The sequence below is a fragment of the Malaclemys terrapin genome, chromosome 6 (genome assembly GCF_027887155.1).
Source record: "Malaclemys terrapin pileata isolate rMalTer1 chromosome 6, rMalTer1.hap1, whole genome shotgun sequence".
NCBI classification, from domain to species: Eukaryota; Metazoa; Chordata; order Testudines; family Emydidae; genus Malaclemys; species Malaclemys terrapin.
In genome coordinates, this window is record NC_071510.1 from 40,622,412 (window position 1) to 40,641,691 (window position 19,280).

General features: G+C 41.8%; 1 protein-coding gene across 1 annotated transcript in view; it reads left to right on the forward strand.

The window, feature by feature from the left end:
* DMRT1 (doublesex and mab-3 related transcription factor 1) overlaps nucleotides 1-19,280 on the forward strand; it is an 83,805-nt gene that overhangs the window by 29,466 nt on the left and 35,059 nt on the right. Inside the window, exons 3-4 of the mRNA XM_054032568.1 lie at nucleotides 830-1,113; nucleotides 14,235-14,397. Of these exons, the coding sequence (XP_053888543.1) occupies nucleotides 830-1,113; nucleotides 14,235-14,397 (447 nt within the window). The remainder of the gene's footprint in view (nucleotides 1-829; nucleotides 1,114-14,234; nucleotides 14,398-19,280) is intronic.

Consider the following 19,280-nt stretch of genomic DNA (forward strand, 5'->3'; position numbering starts at 1 on the left):
TGGAGCCTGACTCCCTTCCTGGAAGGAAAGAGGATGGAGCCTTCTTTCTTCAGACAGTAGGGGAGGGATGTGGTAGAGGCAGCCCACAATCTAAGCAGTCAGGAGTAAGATTGAGAGCGTGGCCAGGAATCTTGTGAAGCAACAAAATAATCAGCACCTCTTTCTGCAGTGCCGTGGAAACTGTTGCAAGGGATTCTGGTACAGGTGATTGCCTGAGAAAAATATGGCTGCATTTTGAGTCTGTTTCTAGAGGAAAGGGGTTGAGTGTCCCTGCCAAAAATAGTCTGAGCCACCCCCAACAAATCAGGGTTTGGATTGCCAGGGCTCACCCTGCTGTGCCTGGGTATCACAGCTTGTGTGGCATGTACGCTCGTCCTCCTCCCGTTCTAAAGCCATGTTTATAGAGTGCCCCAGCTGTCACCTGCAGATAACCAGGTACAAAGGGAACCGGTGTCAGCCTGAGGTCAGCATCTTTCTGCTTTTAAGTTAATACAGACTTGACATATAGCTATGATGCACTTTTAAAATGTAATGGTGTAAATCTATTTAATTTGAGTTTACACCTGCTGAGGTTCTGGCCCAATTTCTAACCTTCTAGGCGGATTTGCCTCAGGGGAGATAGTCAGTGGGAGAGGTCTTTCAGGCTCAGCCTTGCCTCAATGAATATCTGCCTGCTGACGCTCCAATGAACAGCAAGCACTGCCTCCCTTCAGCTTTCACCTCCTCCTATCTGTCACCCCGTCAAGCCAGCAGATGGAGAAGAAGCTTAGTGAAAGGTGGACCCTCCTGTTCAATAACCAGCTGTGGTTTGCTTTTCTTTTCTTTTCAGAGGGACGGATGCTCATTCAGGACATTCCTTCCATCACCAGCAGAGGGCATCTGGAGAGCACATCTGACTTGGTTGTGGACTCCACCTACTACAGCAGTTTTTACCAGCCATCCCTGTATCCTTACTACAACAACCTTTACAACTACTCCCAATACCAGATGGCAGTGGCCAGTGACTCCTCCTCTAGTGATATGGGGGGCACACTAGTAGGGTCCCCTGTGAAAAACAGCCTGCGAAGCCTCCCAGCCACATATATGCCAAGCCAATCAGGAAACCAATGGCAGGTACTGTGTAACAGAAATGATGTTGGAATTCTGTGTGCAATGTGCTGGGGTCCATGCGCCTGATCCTAATCTCGTTTACACTGATGGAACTCCATTCGCTTCAGTGAAGTTGCTGTAGTTCTCAGCAGTGTGAGATTGGAACCAGACTCTCGATGTTTGTTACGGTGTGTTTTAAAAAAAAAAAGAAAAGAAATGTCCTGGGATCCGAAAGCATTATGAAAGCTATGTGACAGGCTGTCAACACAATTGAAACGGGTTTCTGCTCTATTTTTTATTATTTTCTTTTTATAATTAAATATTAGTTTAGTAAGGGTTTGTTTCCAGAAATAAAACAATTATAATTAGTAAATTTACCAGCCGGAGAGCTCAGGGTGGTGTTTTGGAGAAACTGTGTTCTTTAGGATCTCTCTTCATTTCTCTTTTACTATTTCCCTTCAGAGACCCTACACAGAAGTGACCCCTCCTCCCAGCCTGCTAAAACAGTCCATGCCACTCTTTGATTGGCTGGCAAGGGTCAATTGAGCATGACACAAAGCTGTTCTTCATGTGAACGTTAACTCTGCCAGGAAGAAGGAATTGGACTTGGCTCCTCCATGTAACAGTTTGTGATTGCTAGGCCAGCCCTGAGGCATCTTTTAAGCTGTGTGTACCACTATTATATGCAACATTAAACCCAACCTCTCCCCCTTAACCTGAAATAATATTAACCCCCGAGTGTTCAAAGAGGTAGGCAGGGCTTATGGGGAAATCAACCTTTTTTTTTGTTTTGACATTTTTTTGCTATAATTAAATTGCTTCAATTTCTAAATGAAAAGTCATTTCAAACAGGAAAAGTGGATTTTTTCATTAAAAAAATGACAGTTGCAAAATGGTTTTTTTTTAGAAAATTTAGAATCGAAAATTCTTCACAACCAATCCTTCACCACAAAAATTTCAATTTCAGCAAATCTGCATTTTCCATCACAAAAATTTTGTTTAAAAATTTCCAGCTAGCTCTGTGAATATCCATTTGCATGTGATTTACACATACACAGCTACCGAACTGCAAGTGTGAAATTGGAAAAGAGGCTGTTCCAGGTCGGCCCACAAACAGTCGGTCCATTGTATTTTGAACCCCCTAAGCCAAATGAGCTATTCCTGTAGCAATTTTTTTTTTTTTTACCTTTTTCAAGCTCCATTTCTCAGTCTGGAGAAGGACCAAAGGGTTATTTGAGGTCAGAGACTGGCCAAAAAAAAAGAAAGAAAGAAAATCTGAGAGAGTGAAAAGTTGTCTGGTCAGAGAAAGAGAAATCAAGAGTAGGAAATACAGTCCCTCAGTGCCACTCACCACCTCACACTGCATATTCCTCACCCTCCTTTGGAAGTGTTCCCCATGCAGCCACACCTTTTATGGCTCCCAACTTCCCTGGGTTACTTGTCTCCCTCTTGCAAAGCATGAGGGTGCACAACACAATAGTAAAACTCACAGCTAAGAGTCTGATGTCCAGCTCCCGTAGACGTACTTGTGCTAACACTCTGTAGTAATGTCACTGTGGGTTAGTCTGGACACTGTGGATATATACTCGGCACGGCTAGCCTGGGCCATTACTCTAGCTACGCTACTATTTTTAGTGTACAAACTCGATGGGAATTAGCATGAATATGTCTGTGTGAGCTGGGAATCACCTCTTCCTCTCAGCTCCAAGTGTAGACATTCCCACATGGAGAAAAGAAGTTTCCTTCTTCAGAGGCTCCATTCTGAGTCCCCCCACCCCCAAGATAAATTGTCAGAAAATCTTAATTTCTTTAAAGAGATAAAAAGATATCGCCCTGAACTGAGAGGTTTGATCCATTCACATTTGAGCTATGGGGCAGCATTGGAAATGTTTTGCATTCCAGTATAGTAGGTTCTAGAAACATCAGCATAGTTCCTCTCCCCACTTACATTACTCTTCGAGTGAGGCTTCCCAAAGGCTGCATAATTCTTTTTTCACTTCCTCCACATGGAAAGGCCCTTTTGGAAACACAGATTAAGGGCAACTCTTGAGGGAAGGGGCTAGATTCAAGGCTATGGCTTCGTGACAGGCTCTGTTTTCTCCTCTTTCAAGTCCTTCACATTCCTGCTTTTCTGAGAAAAGAACTGGCTGGCCCTCCCTATGCCTGAACTCAATGCTGAGACAGCTTCCTTCAGACAAGAGTGATTTGCTCCCTCCCTCCACTTATGGGTGCACATGTGTGAAAACTGGTGTTGCCCCTCACACAAAGTGGTTGTTGGAGGCTGTTCTAGAGCTGTATTCAAGAGTGCTCAGACACAGGGAGGTCGATTTGGATTTCACTCATGCCAGTGCTGTACAGTATCATTGGTTTACTGCTCTTAATTTTGTTCAATCCAAGTTTTACTTGTTTGGTTAACATGATATGATGCAATACAATATAGCTCGTAAAATGTTATCGATTCTACCTTTCACTGTAAAGCTGCGTTTGTACAGCTCCTAGCACAATGGGGTCCTGGGCCATGGCTGGAGCTCCTAGAGCTACCGCCATGAAAATAATGTTATAATATTTGCATTGTGAACAATATGCTATTAAAATGGACTGTCAATCATGTGATTCACAACTCCTCCAACCAATAGTGATCTCTCCTGTGGTTGCCTCGGTGACTGAGAAAAATAATGGAAAGTGAGGGGTGCATGAGTTGACATAATACATAAGTGTATGCATGTAGTCTGAAGAATTGCAGGAGAGCTAGCTGCTGCATGAAGAGCTATATGGAAGACATTATACACTGCATAGTGGAGATAGTATCTAAGCTATTGTGTTCTGACGTGTAGTGTAAACTTGAATCTAGATTATTTCTAAATACATGAATTTTATGTATCTGTGGCTTGAGGTGAGCTTTGGCTCACTGATATTAAGGTTTCAAAGTTGTAGCTGTGTTAGTCTGTATCAGCAAAAAGAACAGGAGTACTTATGGCACCTTAGGCCTGGTCCACACTAACCCCCCACTTCGGACTAAGGTACGCAAATTCAGCTACGTTAATAACGTAGCTGAATTCGAAGTACCTTAGTCCGAACTTACCGTGGGTCCAGACGCGGCAGGGAGGCTCCCCCGTCGATGCTGCGTACTCCTCTCGCTGAGCTGGAGTACCGGTGTCGACGGCAAGCACTTCCGGGATCGATCCCAGAAGATCGATCGCTTACATCCGGACCAGGAAGTAAGTATAGACGTATCCTTAGAGACTAACAGATTTATTTGAGCATAAGCTTTCTTGGGCTAAAACCCACTTCATCGGATGCATGCAGTGGAAAATACAGTAGGAAGATATCTATACACAGAGAACATGAAAAAATGGGTGTTGCCATACCAACTGTAATGAGAGTAATTAATTAAGGTGAGCTATTATCAGCAGGAGAAAAAAAACTTTTGTAGTGATAATCAGGATAGCCCATTTCCAACAGTTGCTATTAAGCATTGTTATAGATCTTTATACATGTACCATTTACCTATAGTCTGAGTTATGGTGCCCCAGCTGTTTAAAATATATGACATTGTTTTTAACAATATTTAGGGGTGGGGGAAGAATAATCTCTTTTTTTAAGATCTTATTTTAGAAACTCAAGATCTTTTGTTTCCTCACCAGTTTCATTTCCTTGGGTCTTGGAAAAGCTTTAACTCCTACTAGCGGAGCTAACCCAGCTGCACATTTTAAATGCCAGCTTTTCTGCCGTTGACAGCAGTTGGATATGGAGGACAACAATTAAACGTAACATACATACAGAGGACTATTACCCTTTAGCTAGCACTTTAACACCACTGCCTTGAGACTCAGAATACAGTCATCGAGCCAGATCCTCCGCTGGTCTGTATAGGTCCAAATGTGTTCAAGACAGTGGAGCGAAACCACTTTACACCAGCTGAGGATCTGGCCCATCATCTTACTGGCCAACAAGGACTGGCTGAGAATCCGTTTGGAATCCGTCAGTGCTGTTCTGGCCAAAAGTCACTGCTAAGAGATTTGAGGCATTAACTTCTCCTTGTTGCAGTCATAGGTGTCCCAGTCTCAAATGGGCAAGTTAGTGAGAATGGCCCAAAAATTGAACATAGGTCTTCTGCCAGACAGTGAAAAGCACAGTCACTAAGAACACGGCCAGGTCCTGCAGCCTTTTTCCTGTTGTTTGTCTCTATGGCGGAGGTGCAGGAAGGAATGGTGTTGTTTGAAGAGTTAGGAATAATGTGACTGACATACTGTTATAACAGAGAGACAAGGTGGGTGAGGTAATAATTTTTATTGGGCCAATTTCTGTTGGTGAGAGAGACAAGCTTTCAAGCTACAGAGAGCTCATCACATCTATGTAGCTTGAAAGCATGACTCTCTCATCAACAGAAGTTGGTCCAATAAAAGGTATTACTGCACCCACCTTGTCTTTCTAATATCCTGGGACCAACACACCTGCAACAACACTGCAAACATACTGTGATAGGTAGCCATTGTGAAAATTATCAGAAAATATTTTATAATGAGAGATAGGATAGATAACACTTTACAGCACAGGGGGCAGTGACTCTCATACAGGCAATTAGGGAAAGCAGTGTTTTGCACTGAAGTAGACTAAACGTAAGTGGGAATTAGATTCCCACTGCAATCTGTGGTTGAGTATAGAATATGAGTGGCAGTATTGCATATATTCAAGGAAAGCTCCCTGCAGACTAGTTCCATTGTGGGAAGAATACGAAATTGTGGTGAAGAGGAAGGTAAATGAAACTTCAGTGTCAATTGCAAGTAAAAGTTAAAGGAGTGTTTTAAAGGAAGATCTGAAGAGAGGAGATGGCTAAGGTTTTTATTTGCCCTTAGAAGGATTAGCTGGTTTTAATATATTGGTAGTTATACTGGCAACCCCCCAGCGGAGATGCAAAATATACTAGCTGAAGAGTGCTTTTGTCAGTGTGGCTTAAACCAGTTCCCCAAACAGAGTAAGTCACCCCAGCGAAAGGACTTTGTTCGGTATAGCTGTATCAGTTAGGGGGTGATTTTTTCCACACTTCTAATGACATAGCTATGCCAGTGAAACTTCCCTAGGCCAAGTCTGCACACCGTTTTTGTTGCAGTATCACGATTTTGGTGAGGGGAGTGATTTTATTTTTTGTTGAAATAGTACCAGTACAACTCCTAGTGTGGACGCAGTTACGTAGGTGTAAAGGTGTGTTAGTCATGGTCTGTATTTAAAAGGTTTGTGGGCACAGCTATGTTAGGAGTGTGATTTATTTATTTATTTATTTTTGCTGCCAGAACTGTGCTGGCAAAAGCCTTAGTGTAGACGTGGCTAAACTAGCAGTCCAGCATCAGCTATACCAGCAGAAGAGCTTATTTTGCTGGCACAAGTTGTGTCTCCACTCCGGGGATTTATCAGTATAGCTCTATTGGCAAATCTTTTAAGTGTACAGAAGGCCCCAGGCCGGTATTACTTGTTCCTCTTCCCATATGGGAATAAGCTATACTGATATAAGCACATTTATATACCGGAATAAGTATTTCCATGCTGGGAATGGGGGGAAGGTTTGAGCTGCTTTAACTGTACTAGGATAGTTAAAGCAGTACAACTTTTGTGTATAGACAAAGCTTTAGTAGCTCTGCTGTTTGCTGTTTGGGCTAGAAAAATGAATTTAGGGAGCAGGGCAAAGCGATTGGGGAGGGAACATGAGTATGTGCGTGGGATGGGAAGAAGATTAATGCATCATTGAGCTTTGGCAAATAAACTGAATCACTGAATCTTTAATGTAGATTAATGTCAGATTTCATTAGTCTTTGTTCTTTGCAGGAGCTCATGTACTTGCATGGATTCCTGTGGGGGAAAGTTTGGTCTTGTGGTATTTCTCTGGAGGTTTCATTTGTTTGTATATAATTATTCAGGAAGCTGTATCCATCACAATACGATGAGCATAACGAAGATGGTAGTGTTTAAGAGAGCAGCCCCGGCAGCGTTATCTGATATATTTTTAGTTACTTAAAGCCAGATTTTCTTGCCAGTTTAAGGCAGATGTTCAAATAAGACCTGATGTGGAGTATTAAATATTATTTCATAAACAAAAAAGTACTTGCATGTGCACAAGAGAGGGAAGGCGGAAGAAATGTAACAGGCTTAACAGTTACTATCCATCTCTTTTCGTTCTATTTCTGCACTTAGCAACTGGGCCCTCCCTCTGGTCATTGTAACAGAAATTCATGCCTTATATCCAATCAACAGTGAAATGAGTTGAACAGCATTGGCACTGGAGTCCGCACACGTTCATGTTTTAATGGAAGTTGGTGAATTGCTGTCTCTGGGACCAATGTCACTGACAGCTGTTTAGCTGGAGGTAAATGTTAAATGTTGAGATGGCTTTGGTCTTGACTTCAAGAACAAAAATTGGCACAATCTGTATCTAGTCAGGCTTAAATTCTCTCCTATAAGAAGGCAGTGGATCATGATAACTGCTGGGCCAACAGTCACAGCAGAAGGATAATGCTGGCTTCTGAACGAGATGCCTCTCCAGCAGGTGTTTACATCCTTCCACTCCCTGCTGCCAGTCTGATAACACGTCTGACTAAGTTGACCACCTTTCCTTCAGAAGACTCCTCATTGTGGTCTGGAGGGCTGCTGGGTCTTCTCTGAAGAGGGCTTCTGTTGTGCCGGGAGGGTGGCGCAGTGTGCCTTCAGCAAGGGTTAGAGACGGGGAAAAGCTCGCAAACGTTTTTTACAAAGCCTCTGGATTTCAGATACTTTCTGGATCCAAAACTGAAATGTTGAAGCTTTATTTTTAAAATGCAACTTGTACAATCACCATGGTCACTTCCAAAAACCTCCATTTTCATTCCTTCCTGTGGCAGTGTAGGCAGAAAATCTGAAATAATCACTGTGCAAGGTCAAATAAAGAAATTAATTTACTGTACTGAGAAAAATTGTACTGTTAATTCTAAAATGCATGATTAAGGCTGTTTACCTAAACACCTCAATTACAGTATTAAGGATTTATAAAACATGGCATCCAGAAAAAAATGTTTTGTGGGTTTCAAAGGCAGAGCTGTGATCAAGCAGCTAAGAGTGTGAACTCTAAGAATAGCAACCTTCTCTAAAATATGTTGTTCCCGTCACCTTTTGCAGTGTCTCTCTCCTGTTGTTTTGACATAATTTTTCTTTCCTAAATCTGACCCATTTACAAAAATATGCAGTCAGAATCTTACGTATAGGGTGAAAAATACCTAAATGTATACATGCATTTCACAAGTAACCCAAAACCATCCCAACGTGCCCTGTAAGCAGTATATTATGTACTGTATTCATAAGATACCCTTCACATTACAGATTTATGCTAAAAGTATCCTAATGTTTCTGACAGCTCATGTGTGACATGGATATAATCCATAATTCTTAGAGGAGCTAATCTAAGCGGTTTATTTTCCGATACTGCTGATAGGGCTATATCTCTTGATGTCACAGCAGTTGAGATTCTGATGGTAACATATTGTTTATGGGTCACTGCTTTTGTCTAAAACAGTAGGTTGGAACAGAATAGCAAAGGTTAATTAAGTTTGTCTATCAAGGAAGGACAGAAATAGATGTCTCCTGCATTTTCCATGCTAGAATCAAAGTAATTCAAGGCATGGTGTCATTGTCTTTTTTTTTTTTCTTCTTCATCCTGCAGAATGTGATTAGTAGGTTTTAGAAGTGAACAAAAATACTCTGAACAGTACTAATGTAATAAGACTGAGCGTGTCTATAGCAACTTTTGTCTAATGATCTCAAAGCACTTCATAAATGTGAGGTTTCGTTCGTTAACACCACCCCATAAGGTAGGGAAGGTGTATTATCACCATTTTAGAAATGGGGAAACTGAAACATAGACTTGTTAAGTGACTTGCTCAATGGTCACACAGCTGTCTGGTGGCACAGCATAGCAGGGAACCCAGTTGTCTTGATTCTTAGTCCCGTGTCATAAGCAGAAGACCATCTTCTCATCTCACACCAGAACACTGAGATCTGAATTCTGCTGTTTTTAAAAGAGAGCTATAAATAAATGCTAGATGCCATTTTATCTCCCCTAAAAATGGCTTAGCTTTTAGGGAAGGGAAAGGAGCTAATGTTAAAACAGTTAGCAGCTAGTACTATGTATACATGCTCAGAAGCCGAAAAAGCTCTGCCAGAATTTTAAGGCAGCTTTGGTGGGGGATAGCTTATGTATGAGTCATTGAGGAAGCAGAGTCATGGAGTTTGTATGTTAAAGACCTGCCCAAGATCACACTCCCAGATCTGTGCTTTTTGCAGCATCTGTCTCCTCCATAGATGGGCACTTTAGGAGGGAGATGTGTCTTCTCCCTTGTAGCTTTGTGCCTGGGGAATGGGCTGGGCCAGCTACACAAAGAAAGATGTGATCAGCTCAGTTTTGTTTATTTTGCAAGGGATTTAACACAGAGGCAGTCGGCTTCTTCACAACTAGCTATTGCCCTTCCCATGGAAAAATCACCTGGAGAGGGCAAAGGAGGAAAGGAGGATCCTTCTGCAAGGATCTTTTGAGTTCCCCCCAAATCATTCTATGGGGTGTATGAGGTTTCTCCTGCCCCTACCCCTGGGACCCATGGATTCCCTGGGAACTGCAAGGACACTTGGCCCGGAGGTGCTCAACACAACTCCCTCCTTCCCCGACACTCTGCTCCATCCTGGGCAGCGTGGCTCTGAGGGAACTACTTCACCAAGCTTTTCCCCTAGCTCTGATTGCCCTGGTCTCAGCTGCCTTTGAACTCTGTGGGGTCTTTGTCATCAACTTCGATGGCAGCAGGTTCAGGCCCTAAAGGAGGATGCCCATGCTCTCCAGGTGTATATTTTTTCTGACTCAGTGTTTTCCACACTTGCAGTTTTATCACAGGTCACATGATATTTGGTCTTTTTCTTAAATCTCAGCTTTCATTTTTTTAAAATGCATTTCTCATTTGTTGAAACTCCCATGATTTTGGGGACCTGACTTGTGATCTTTGAACACGTAGGGTTGGCAATGCTTGAATGTTTACAGGGCTGGTAGGAGAAGACTAAGCAGCCAAGTGCAATGGCCTGATCTTCTCCCATCCTTGGTCTTCCTAGTTCCTAATATGTGTCTCTTGATTCTGTAGAGAGCCCTCCACAAGGTACCTGCAGGGTAGGGGAGGTGCTGCAAGGGGCCTGGAAAGCTGGGGCTGGGCTGCACCCACCTCTTCTGCAGTGTTGGGGAGGTTGCCCTGGTGGGATTCCTGGCAATGATCTGAGTTTGTGGAATGTCGTATTGTTTGAGCTCCTGTAACCTTCATAGAGGTAACGGTTCTGTTGCTTTGTCAGCCATCAGTGGAGAGCTGGAGGCTTTGTGTATAGTGGTCATTAACTGACGAAAGGCTTTCGTTTAGCAGTTTTTAACACACAAACACATGTGAACAACCTGCAACTGCCTGTTGATGCAGAGCCCTCTACCGTCTTTTCAAACAACAGAAACAAAAGAATTCCAAAGTTACAGTTTACATGTTTTTTTGGCTCGCTTGTATTTATTTCGTGTATCATTTTTAAAGTCCCTCTCACCAGTTATCTGGCTACCGTACACAATACATCCTTTGACTCTATACTGCATTTGCACAGTGTACCAGCAACTGTGAATACTGAATGGGCCAAATCTCTCTTCAGTGAGAGCTGTGGCCTGGCTGTGCATCTGAGGGCAAAGATGTGCCCAAAGGATTCCCAAATGCAAAGAGGAGTGATAATGAAATGCAACTGGTAGGAGGTGCCTAGAGATGAGAAACCCAAGAGCCCTAAGCAAGGGCAATACCATATTTATAGGTGATGGGGCAGTTAGGTCAATAGCTGTCGCCCTTCCTGCATTGTAAAAAAAGAGTGATTGGTTGTAATCCTATAACTCTTTGGAAAAGAGGCCTGCTAATCATGCCCCAGCAAAAAGTGTGCAGGTTAAACATTCTTATCACTAGCATTTAGAGGCCCCAACTGGTTTGGGGCCTGGTTGTGCTGGGCGCTCTCCCTGTCCTAAAGAGCTCGCAAACTTTGGATGAGGTAAGTTGCAATAGGTGGGTGTAACAAACAAACAAACAGAGGAAAGGATGGGTGAGAAGGGAGGCTTATGTTGTGCGTTTATTTTAAATGCTCCTTTCAAAATGAAAGGGGTCTGTGTTCAAGCCAGAGCACAGGAGACGACTATTACCCCTGTTTTGCTGCCTGCCCACCAGTTTGACAATCTACCTCACAGCATCCTGCTGATAGAAAGTGTGTCCCAATATTTATGGCAAGTATTCCATAATGAGGGTACCACTTTGTCCCCCTGGGAACCCTTTTGAACTCCCAATCATGCCATGAGCGCCCTCCTTCTGACTTATCACCAATGGTGCAAGAACTCCCAACCTAGCCGAAGCTAAAGGGGTTAATACAGAGTGAAACCCACCCTCCCCCAGGGTAATGATCTCATAGGTCCCCATTTTTAATACAGTGATAAGGTCAGGAATGTTTATGTTTGGTTGGTTTTTTACTGTTACTATAAAATAGGGTAGCTAAGCACTATGAAAAGGAAACCTTCTGGTTCAGATTTACAGTGGCGTATATTCTAAACAGTTTAATAAAACAAAACCTAAAGCTTTTTGATTTCTTGGGTGGTTAATTCAATGCATATGCTTTGCAGGGCCAAGCCTGTCTGTTGGTCGGACTGTGGTTCATAGACTTGGTGTGGGTAATAAGATTATAAAACATGTCTCTTGCCGACAGCTACCACGTACTAATACTAATAGTCGTAATAACTCATTGAATCCTGGGATTTTTAGGTGAGTTATTTTTTTAAGGAATTGGGGGGAAAGCTTTAAAAGTCTTGAAAGGAAACAGATCATCACCCCCATCCTGCAGGGGAAGGAAACAAGACATTCATTCAGTGCCATTGAACAGTTCTTCCATTTTATTGCTGCTCAAATAATATTATCTCCAGCAGGTGATATTTTTAGTGCCCGCCGACAGACTCCACACACCCAAACAGTTACTTTCAAGGATAGCAGGCCTAAAAACTGAGCTGCCAGGACAGTTGTCTCATACCACAGAACATGACAACATGATTGCTGAGGGCAGGCAGAGGTGGTTCTTCTACCATCTGCTCCACCATGCTCAGCGCTCACTGCCTTCAGAGGTGCATGGACTGAGAAGGAGCCTTTGATGTTGACATTCAAAGCCTTGGGAATAGACTGGGTCCTACGTACCTTATACTGAGTTTCTGGCTTTTTATATTGCGTTCTCGTCTTCTTAGGTCACAGAGGGCATTGTGGATTTGGAGATGGGAAGTGTGCTGAGCTTTATGTTTTAGCCTGGCCTCCCTATGTTTTGGGGAGTGCCTTACTATCCAGCCTTAGGGTCATTGGTTTGACCTCTCTTAAGCAAGGCCTAAGCCCCTTCTGACTTCAAAAAGTTTTCAGAATGCTACCAGACAAGGAGTTGGTTCCGAAGTTTGTTTAACATTGTCTTATTGGGAGTAAACTTTAATTGGTTTATTTTATGTTTTTGTACCTAGCGTGCAGAGAGCAGAAAATCATCTTATAAATGAGTGTTGTTATTATTCGTTATATTAAAGACCATACCTGCAGGACTGTAGGTATATCCTGTCTATCTCTAGGTATGTCTATAACTGTTTAAGACCGTGTTGCAGCCATAAAACAAATAATTATGCACCTTAGTCACATCACTTGGAATTTCATCCCAAAACAGAGGGTAGGATATTGCGCTAAGTCTTATTCATGTGAAATCTCTGTGTTACTAAGACCATGCTAATTCTAATATGGCAGTTTGAATACTGAAAGTGTAAACAACAGGGGAAACACTCGGAAAAGTAGATTTGGAGAGCTCCCCTGACACACTCATTCACTGTACCAGGTAGAACTTTTCCTGTTTTTCTTCCAAGTATGATTGCAGGGGCATATTTTGTTGGATAAACATACAGGGCCAAATTCTGGTGAAGTCCACAGAATACGATGGGTATAATTGCTGGCAGAATTTGGCCCACTGTCCGTATGTAACATGAGTACACTGTACCTTAGATAAGCAACCTCAGATAGCATAGTTGTACAGGTGTGCCTATGGATAGATTTACAGGTTTAATAATACTGTGATCATTTTTCTCTGGTCAAAAGCTCTTTATCTACTAGTAATTTAATGACAAACCAATTTGCGGAAGTTAGGTAATATAGTATTACCTTTGCACATAGGATTTTAATGTTTTTAGTAATAATGGCTTTCTAGGTTTCTTGCTTACCTTTAACTGTTATATCAGCCTTATGGTATAGAAGTTTAAAATAAATAATAATGCCAGTTTCCGTAAAATAAAAATTTAAAGATATAGTTAATTCTGTTTGGGTACTTCATAAAGCTCAAGGATGGAGAGCAGATTAGATTGGCCCAAGGGATTGGAAATAGGATAAGCCTTCATTTCTGAGTTTTGGTCTCCATTCATCCTTGATCCAGGTTCAAAGTTTTTATGACCTGGAAGCAGTTTGGGCTGTTCGAAATGAGAAAGGATGGTTTGGACTGAGACTTACGAGATCTTAAATTCCATTCCTGGCTCTGACAGATTTCCTGTGTGACTGAGGCAGTCACTTAATTTCTGCCTGACTCAGTTTCCCCTTGTAAAAGAGGGATAATATTTTTCTACCTCACTGGGTTTTAAGAATAAATTCATTAATGTGTGTGAGGTGCTCAGATACTCAGTTGATGGGGTCTATATAAATCTCTAGATTGGTCTGCTCTGTCCAGTTTCTAGGGAATATGTGTGTGTTCTCATTGTAGTAACTACCATCACCGATTGGTCCCGTGGTTGTTAGTCTCTTTGGAGACTCCAAGGACTGAATGGCTGCTGTTCATCTCTGCTACTGTTCGTCAGGGTTGAACACATAGACAGAATGGGATTAGAAAGCTCACAGTGATACTATCTGTGCTGGAAATAAGTATTTTCTAAACAAAAATCCTAGGAAATGAATGTGTTTTCTCTTGAAATCTAAGTCAATAATATGTAAATGAAGGACAGTGAGAAATTTCCAAGATGCAAATAAATCTCACTCCCCACCTCTGATTCAGTTTTTATACACTGCTGTTCTAATTCTTTCTTTGAACAGATGAAAAGCACAGAGAGCCGACATGCCATGAGCTCCCAGTACAGGATGCACTCGTACTACCCTCCTGCCTCCTACCTGGGCCAGAGTGTTAGCACGCCTGCTTGTGTTCCGCAGATCTTCACTTTCGAGGACAGCCCCTCATACTCAGAGTCTAAAGCAAGCGGTAGGTGCACAGTCACCCCAGACCTAATGGGGGTCTCAGATATTTTTTTAATTCACCTTGAGAGGACATAAAAAACTAGGATTATGGACAAGGTTTAATTTAGCAGTGCTGAAGGTACGTATCATAACCAAGCTTATAAAGAGCAATCTGTTTTTGGATGATGTGTGGTGCTGGGATGCATATGGCATTGTGAAGTTCACTTTTTGGAAGTCTGATAAATTAGTGTGGGAGGGAAGGTGCTAATTTTAGGGTCTTGTCTGCTCCTGCATTCGTTTTGGTAGATTGCAGGAAGAACAACTAAAGGTTAAAATAATGCAAATTCCTATTCAATTCCTATTCCTATTCAATCCCTATTCATATTCAATCAAATAAGTTTCTCCAGGGAAACATTTACCCCAGACAGTTCTGAGCTGTCTTTCGAAGAAGGGACCACCTCTTTATTTTTTTTAAAGATTCTTTTCACTAAATATTCCTTTCAGGCCAGTACTTTCATAGGCCCCCGTGGCTTGCAATCCTGTTGTTGTCTCCACGTGCATTTCAGAAGACATTTCAGGCCCATCCATCCAAAACCTGGAGTAAAGAAGGACTGGGTTCTCTGTGGGAAATAATTCACACACCTCCATTCTTAGCTTTCAAACACATCAGACTACATTGCCTGGTTGAAAAGAATTCCAGAGAAACACATATTTTTCCCATCTGGTGTTTTTCCCATAACACTAAAAAGTTTATTTTTAAAATGTCTGTACACTAGTTTGTTTGTAAGGGCCTCTGGGTTTATGTGTAGTGGGTTAGCAGTTCTGACATGGAGCAATAGGACTATGAAGCACGAACAGGGCCTTAAAGCAATCAAAGTGCTGATCAGGGAATCATGTCCCATTGTGTCTAATCCGGGTCAGTTGGACAGAGGGGAAGATGCAGATCAGATGGATTCAGTGATGTGGAAGCCTCTAGGAGAGGAGAAGTCACATGGACACACCACCTGTCTTTTCTGTAAGTGGAACCACCTCCCTTTTGTGGACATAAGGAACGAATGGTACTTCCCTCTTCCAAGAGAGGAGGAGAGAGAACAGAGAGTCCCTGCTCCCTAGCATCCAGGAAGGGAGGAAAAGGTAGGAGAGAGGAAAGTTTTACCAATACCTTGTAGTAGAAGAGTCCCTTCATGGTTCAGGTTAAGGGAGTGACATGGCTTGGCAAAAGGGACGTGGTTTAGTGGCAGGGGTTAGAGAAAAGGCTTAGTTCAGTTTTTGACCATCGTAAAGGTAGGTGGCAACCAGACCAAAAGGCAGTGTAGATAGTATAATCAGTAAAATCTGCAGTCAGCATGGATTCGACACAATCTCTGCAGCCTCTGCATAATAGGTGGTGGGTGAAGGATCTAAGAAAAGATGCAGTAGCTTCATGCATAAGGGTCTCAGAGGGGCGGTGGCCATCTTTCTGACCCATTGTTCCATCCCACAAGATGGATACACACCGAATTTCCTGCCCAAAAGTCTGATTACTCCAAATGAAATTCACTCCTCTCTGAGCACAGTCTATTTGAATATGTTATATGCATCATCTTCTGCTTAGGACACAACAAGCCCATTTACACAGTACGTTATCATTTTACAAACTACACTGAAATGCAGTCATCTCTGCTGATATACATGTGCTAAGCACATTTTTATGAATGGATACAAGGATGTGGGTTACTTATTTTTTATTTGGCCATGTGTATTTCATGTGCCGTCCTCAAGAGTGTGTGCTCGATTTTTGTGTTGATTAAATTTTGATTGCGTAAGTTTGGATTTGGGTGCATCACGATGGAAACTTTGATTTCTGAGGCCAGAATGAAGTTTTCGAAAATGAGTGCACATATGGGGACAGATTCACAGCAGGTGTAAATCAGCAGAGAGCTATTAAAGTCAATGCAGCTAGATCGATTTATACCAGCTGAAGATCTGGCCCGGTATTTTTGAAGTGGCTATTTTCTGACAGGTTTCACCACACCATAAGATGAAGAAACAAAATATGATGTGGTGAAACCTAAGAGACTTTTTTCCCTTCTCTGGGAGTTCTAAATGGTTCAGAGAAATTAGTGATCCTTGCTTTCACTTTCCCTTTCTTTTCTTCAGTTTATTTCTCCTCCCTCTGCTTTGACAACCCCTGAACAGCAACACCTTTCTCTGTATTCAGTGGTCAAATAAGCATTTGGCTTCACATTCAACTGCAAGTGGCACTTTTTCTTGCATCCATCATGACTAACTAATGACCCTCACTAGTCCAGTATTCTTAAAAATAGACAAAAAAGCCCTATGCCTTTTATTAACAAATTAATTTCAGTATTTTTTCATTGCTCCAGAAAAAAAAACTTGTGCGTAATATGCTCACTGATTTTTAAACTGCATAAACGCTGTATTTTCAATAATCATTGACTGCTTGTTCAGGCAATATTCCACACACTGATATTGTTCCCTAAGTTATTTCATCAATCAGAAAATGACAAGCAGTGAGATGTAATTTAGGGAGATCAAACAGCATTTTCCCAGCCCTGAAGGAGTGTTTTTTCATAGCAGGGGTACTTGCCAGTTGAAAGAGGTACCAGTATTTTTATGAGAAGCTTCAATATGTGAGTAAATACACACATGCCTTTGTTATGGGCTTTTTAAGAGTTTCATCTTTTGTTTTTTCCAATTATGACCAATCACTGAGAGCATATGCTGGGAGTTCTCCATCCAAAGGTGAGTATCTCCACTCTGTTAGACCAGGAGCTGCAGTCCCATGGAATTTTCCTTCTGCTCTTTATTCCTATGAATATTTTCTCTCCTCCTTCACAACTTTCACTCCCAGTGGATGCTAACTCAGCTAGAATGGTGTGAACAATGGAATGCTGTTCAGTACCTGACACTTGCCTTCTCTGCAAGGTACTGGCTATGTCTTCTACAAGTGTTTGGTCATTTAAAGGACAGGCTACTTTCTCATATTTTCAGTGCTTTGCTGACTTGGACTCTGGGCATTTTGTATATAATAGAGCAACTGACACATCTCCCCATGGTTAATAATACCCCATCTTTAAAGATAACATCAGTCCAGCTTCATATATCAGCTAGCCCATGGGAACTGCTTTAGTAACTTATTCTATTATACGGACATTAGTATGTTCACTACTACTGTAAAGTTGGTGGATCTGTTTTAAGTCTTGTACAATAATCCTCTTCCTTCCCTACTGACTATACACATATATTAAATGAAACATGCGGTATGCTGTTTTCAGCCCTTCTTCCTTTTTTCCAATTGAAATAATATCTTCATCTAACCTCATAATGCTGAAGTCTACTTGTTCCGAAGCCCGTGAAGACACTGGACTCTTAGCCATCTTGTGGAAGGTTATTAATAAAATACACCACACGGTTCCTGATTTTTCCCCAGGAGCATTTTTATTATTAAATACAAATCTGCTTTTTTCTTTCAAGTACACATATTAGTAGATTTTAAGGCCATAACTTCTGTTTGAAGATTGTACAGATTTATTGGAAGATCTGTGTATCAGAAGTCCATAAACTTCACAGAAACGCAACTGTGCAGTAATAGAAGTTCAATAGAACTAAACAGAAAAAGAAATACAAGTTAGAGCAAAAATGTCAGAGTTAGCAGCCCTGTTATCCTGCAGCACTGGCTATTAAATGGTAATATTACTGATCAAGGGCTAGTAACTAGAGGTGGTCTTACAATTCATAGTGTCTGTTACCACACCAGACTCTTCAGTTGTAACTTTGACTTTATACAGACTTTGCCAGTTCAGATTTTAGCACAGTTAGTATTTCAGTCAAACCATTTAATTAATTTTGTTCCGCTAAGTTAACTGCCCATTTAGCCTGGATCTGTTGAAAGGGAGGAGAGATAAGCTGACCTCTGATTTACGTTCACTTTTGTTTTATGAATGGTGAGAAGAAGTTTGCAGGAAGCTTCTGACATTCCCACATGAGGTCACGCCATGTTACAGTATGTTGCATTTAGTAATGGGGTGACATTTTCTAAATGACAAAACACCATCACTCCAGCTCCTTGCAATTTTAAGCGGTTCTAAATACAACTGCTTCCAGCTGGCAAGGTTGGGGTCCTTCCAACTATAACTTTATTAGTGGAAAAAATAAGGTAAATTAGAGCTCAGTGGTGAAAGAATGGGCTATAAAGTTTGCAACAGATTCTCCAGTACTGCCAAGTTTTAGATGAACTTAAAATAGGCAGAATGGAAAGGTTTTGGACTCTTAGGCTAAGTCTAGAGTTGAAGCTGAGGGTGTGATTCCCAACTTGAGTATACGTATTTGTGCTAGCTCTCTAAAAATAGTAGTATAGCCACAGTAGCATGGGCAGGAGTGAGTAATGGCATGTGCTACCCGTCCCAAGTGCAAAGTTGCCTGGACCCCCTGGATATGTACTTGGGGCAGCTAGCCTGTGCTGGTGCTTGCTACTGCCCATGCTAGTGCGGCTACACTATCGATTCTAGCAAGCTAGCTCGATCCTGAGCTAGTGTGAATATGTCTGTACGAGCTGGGAATCATGCCCAGCTCCTGGGGTAGACGTAGCCTTTGTTGTACTTCAGAAAGCTTTTTCCTTTTCCCTCCCTTAGCTTTTAATTTCCATTTTATTTATGTTTCAGAATCAAGAGCAATGGTAAAGAAAGACATGGGAGAGGAGACTATTAAGTCCATGGCATGTAGAACACATTTGTTTTGGAAGCAAGCTTGAGAGATGATGGTGAAAGTAGAGGAGAAACCATAGGAATATTTATAGCACAGTCATCACTACAGGAATCAATTAACCTGAGTCCCCCTGAGGAAGGTAGTCAGTCCAAAACTTTGGTGGGAATTCTTTAAGGCCCAATCCGATGTCGATTGAAATCA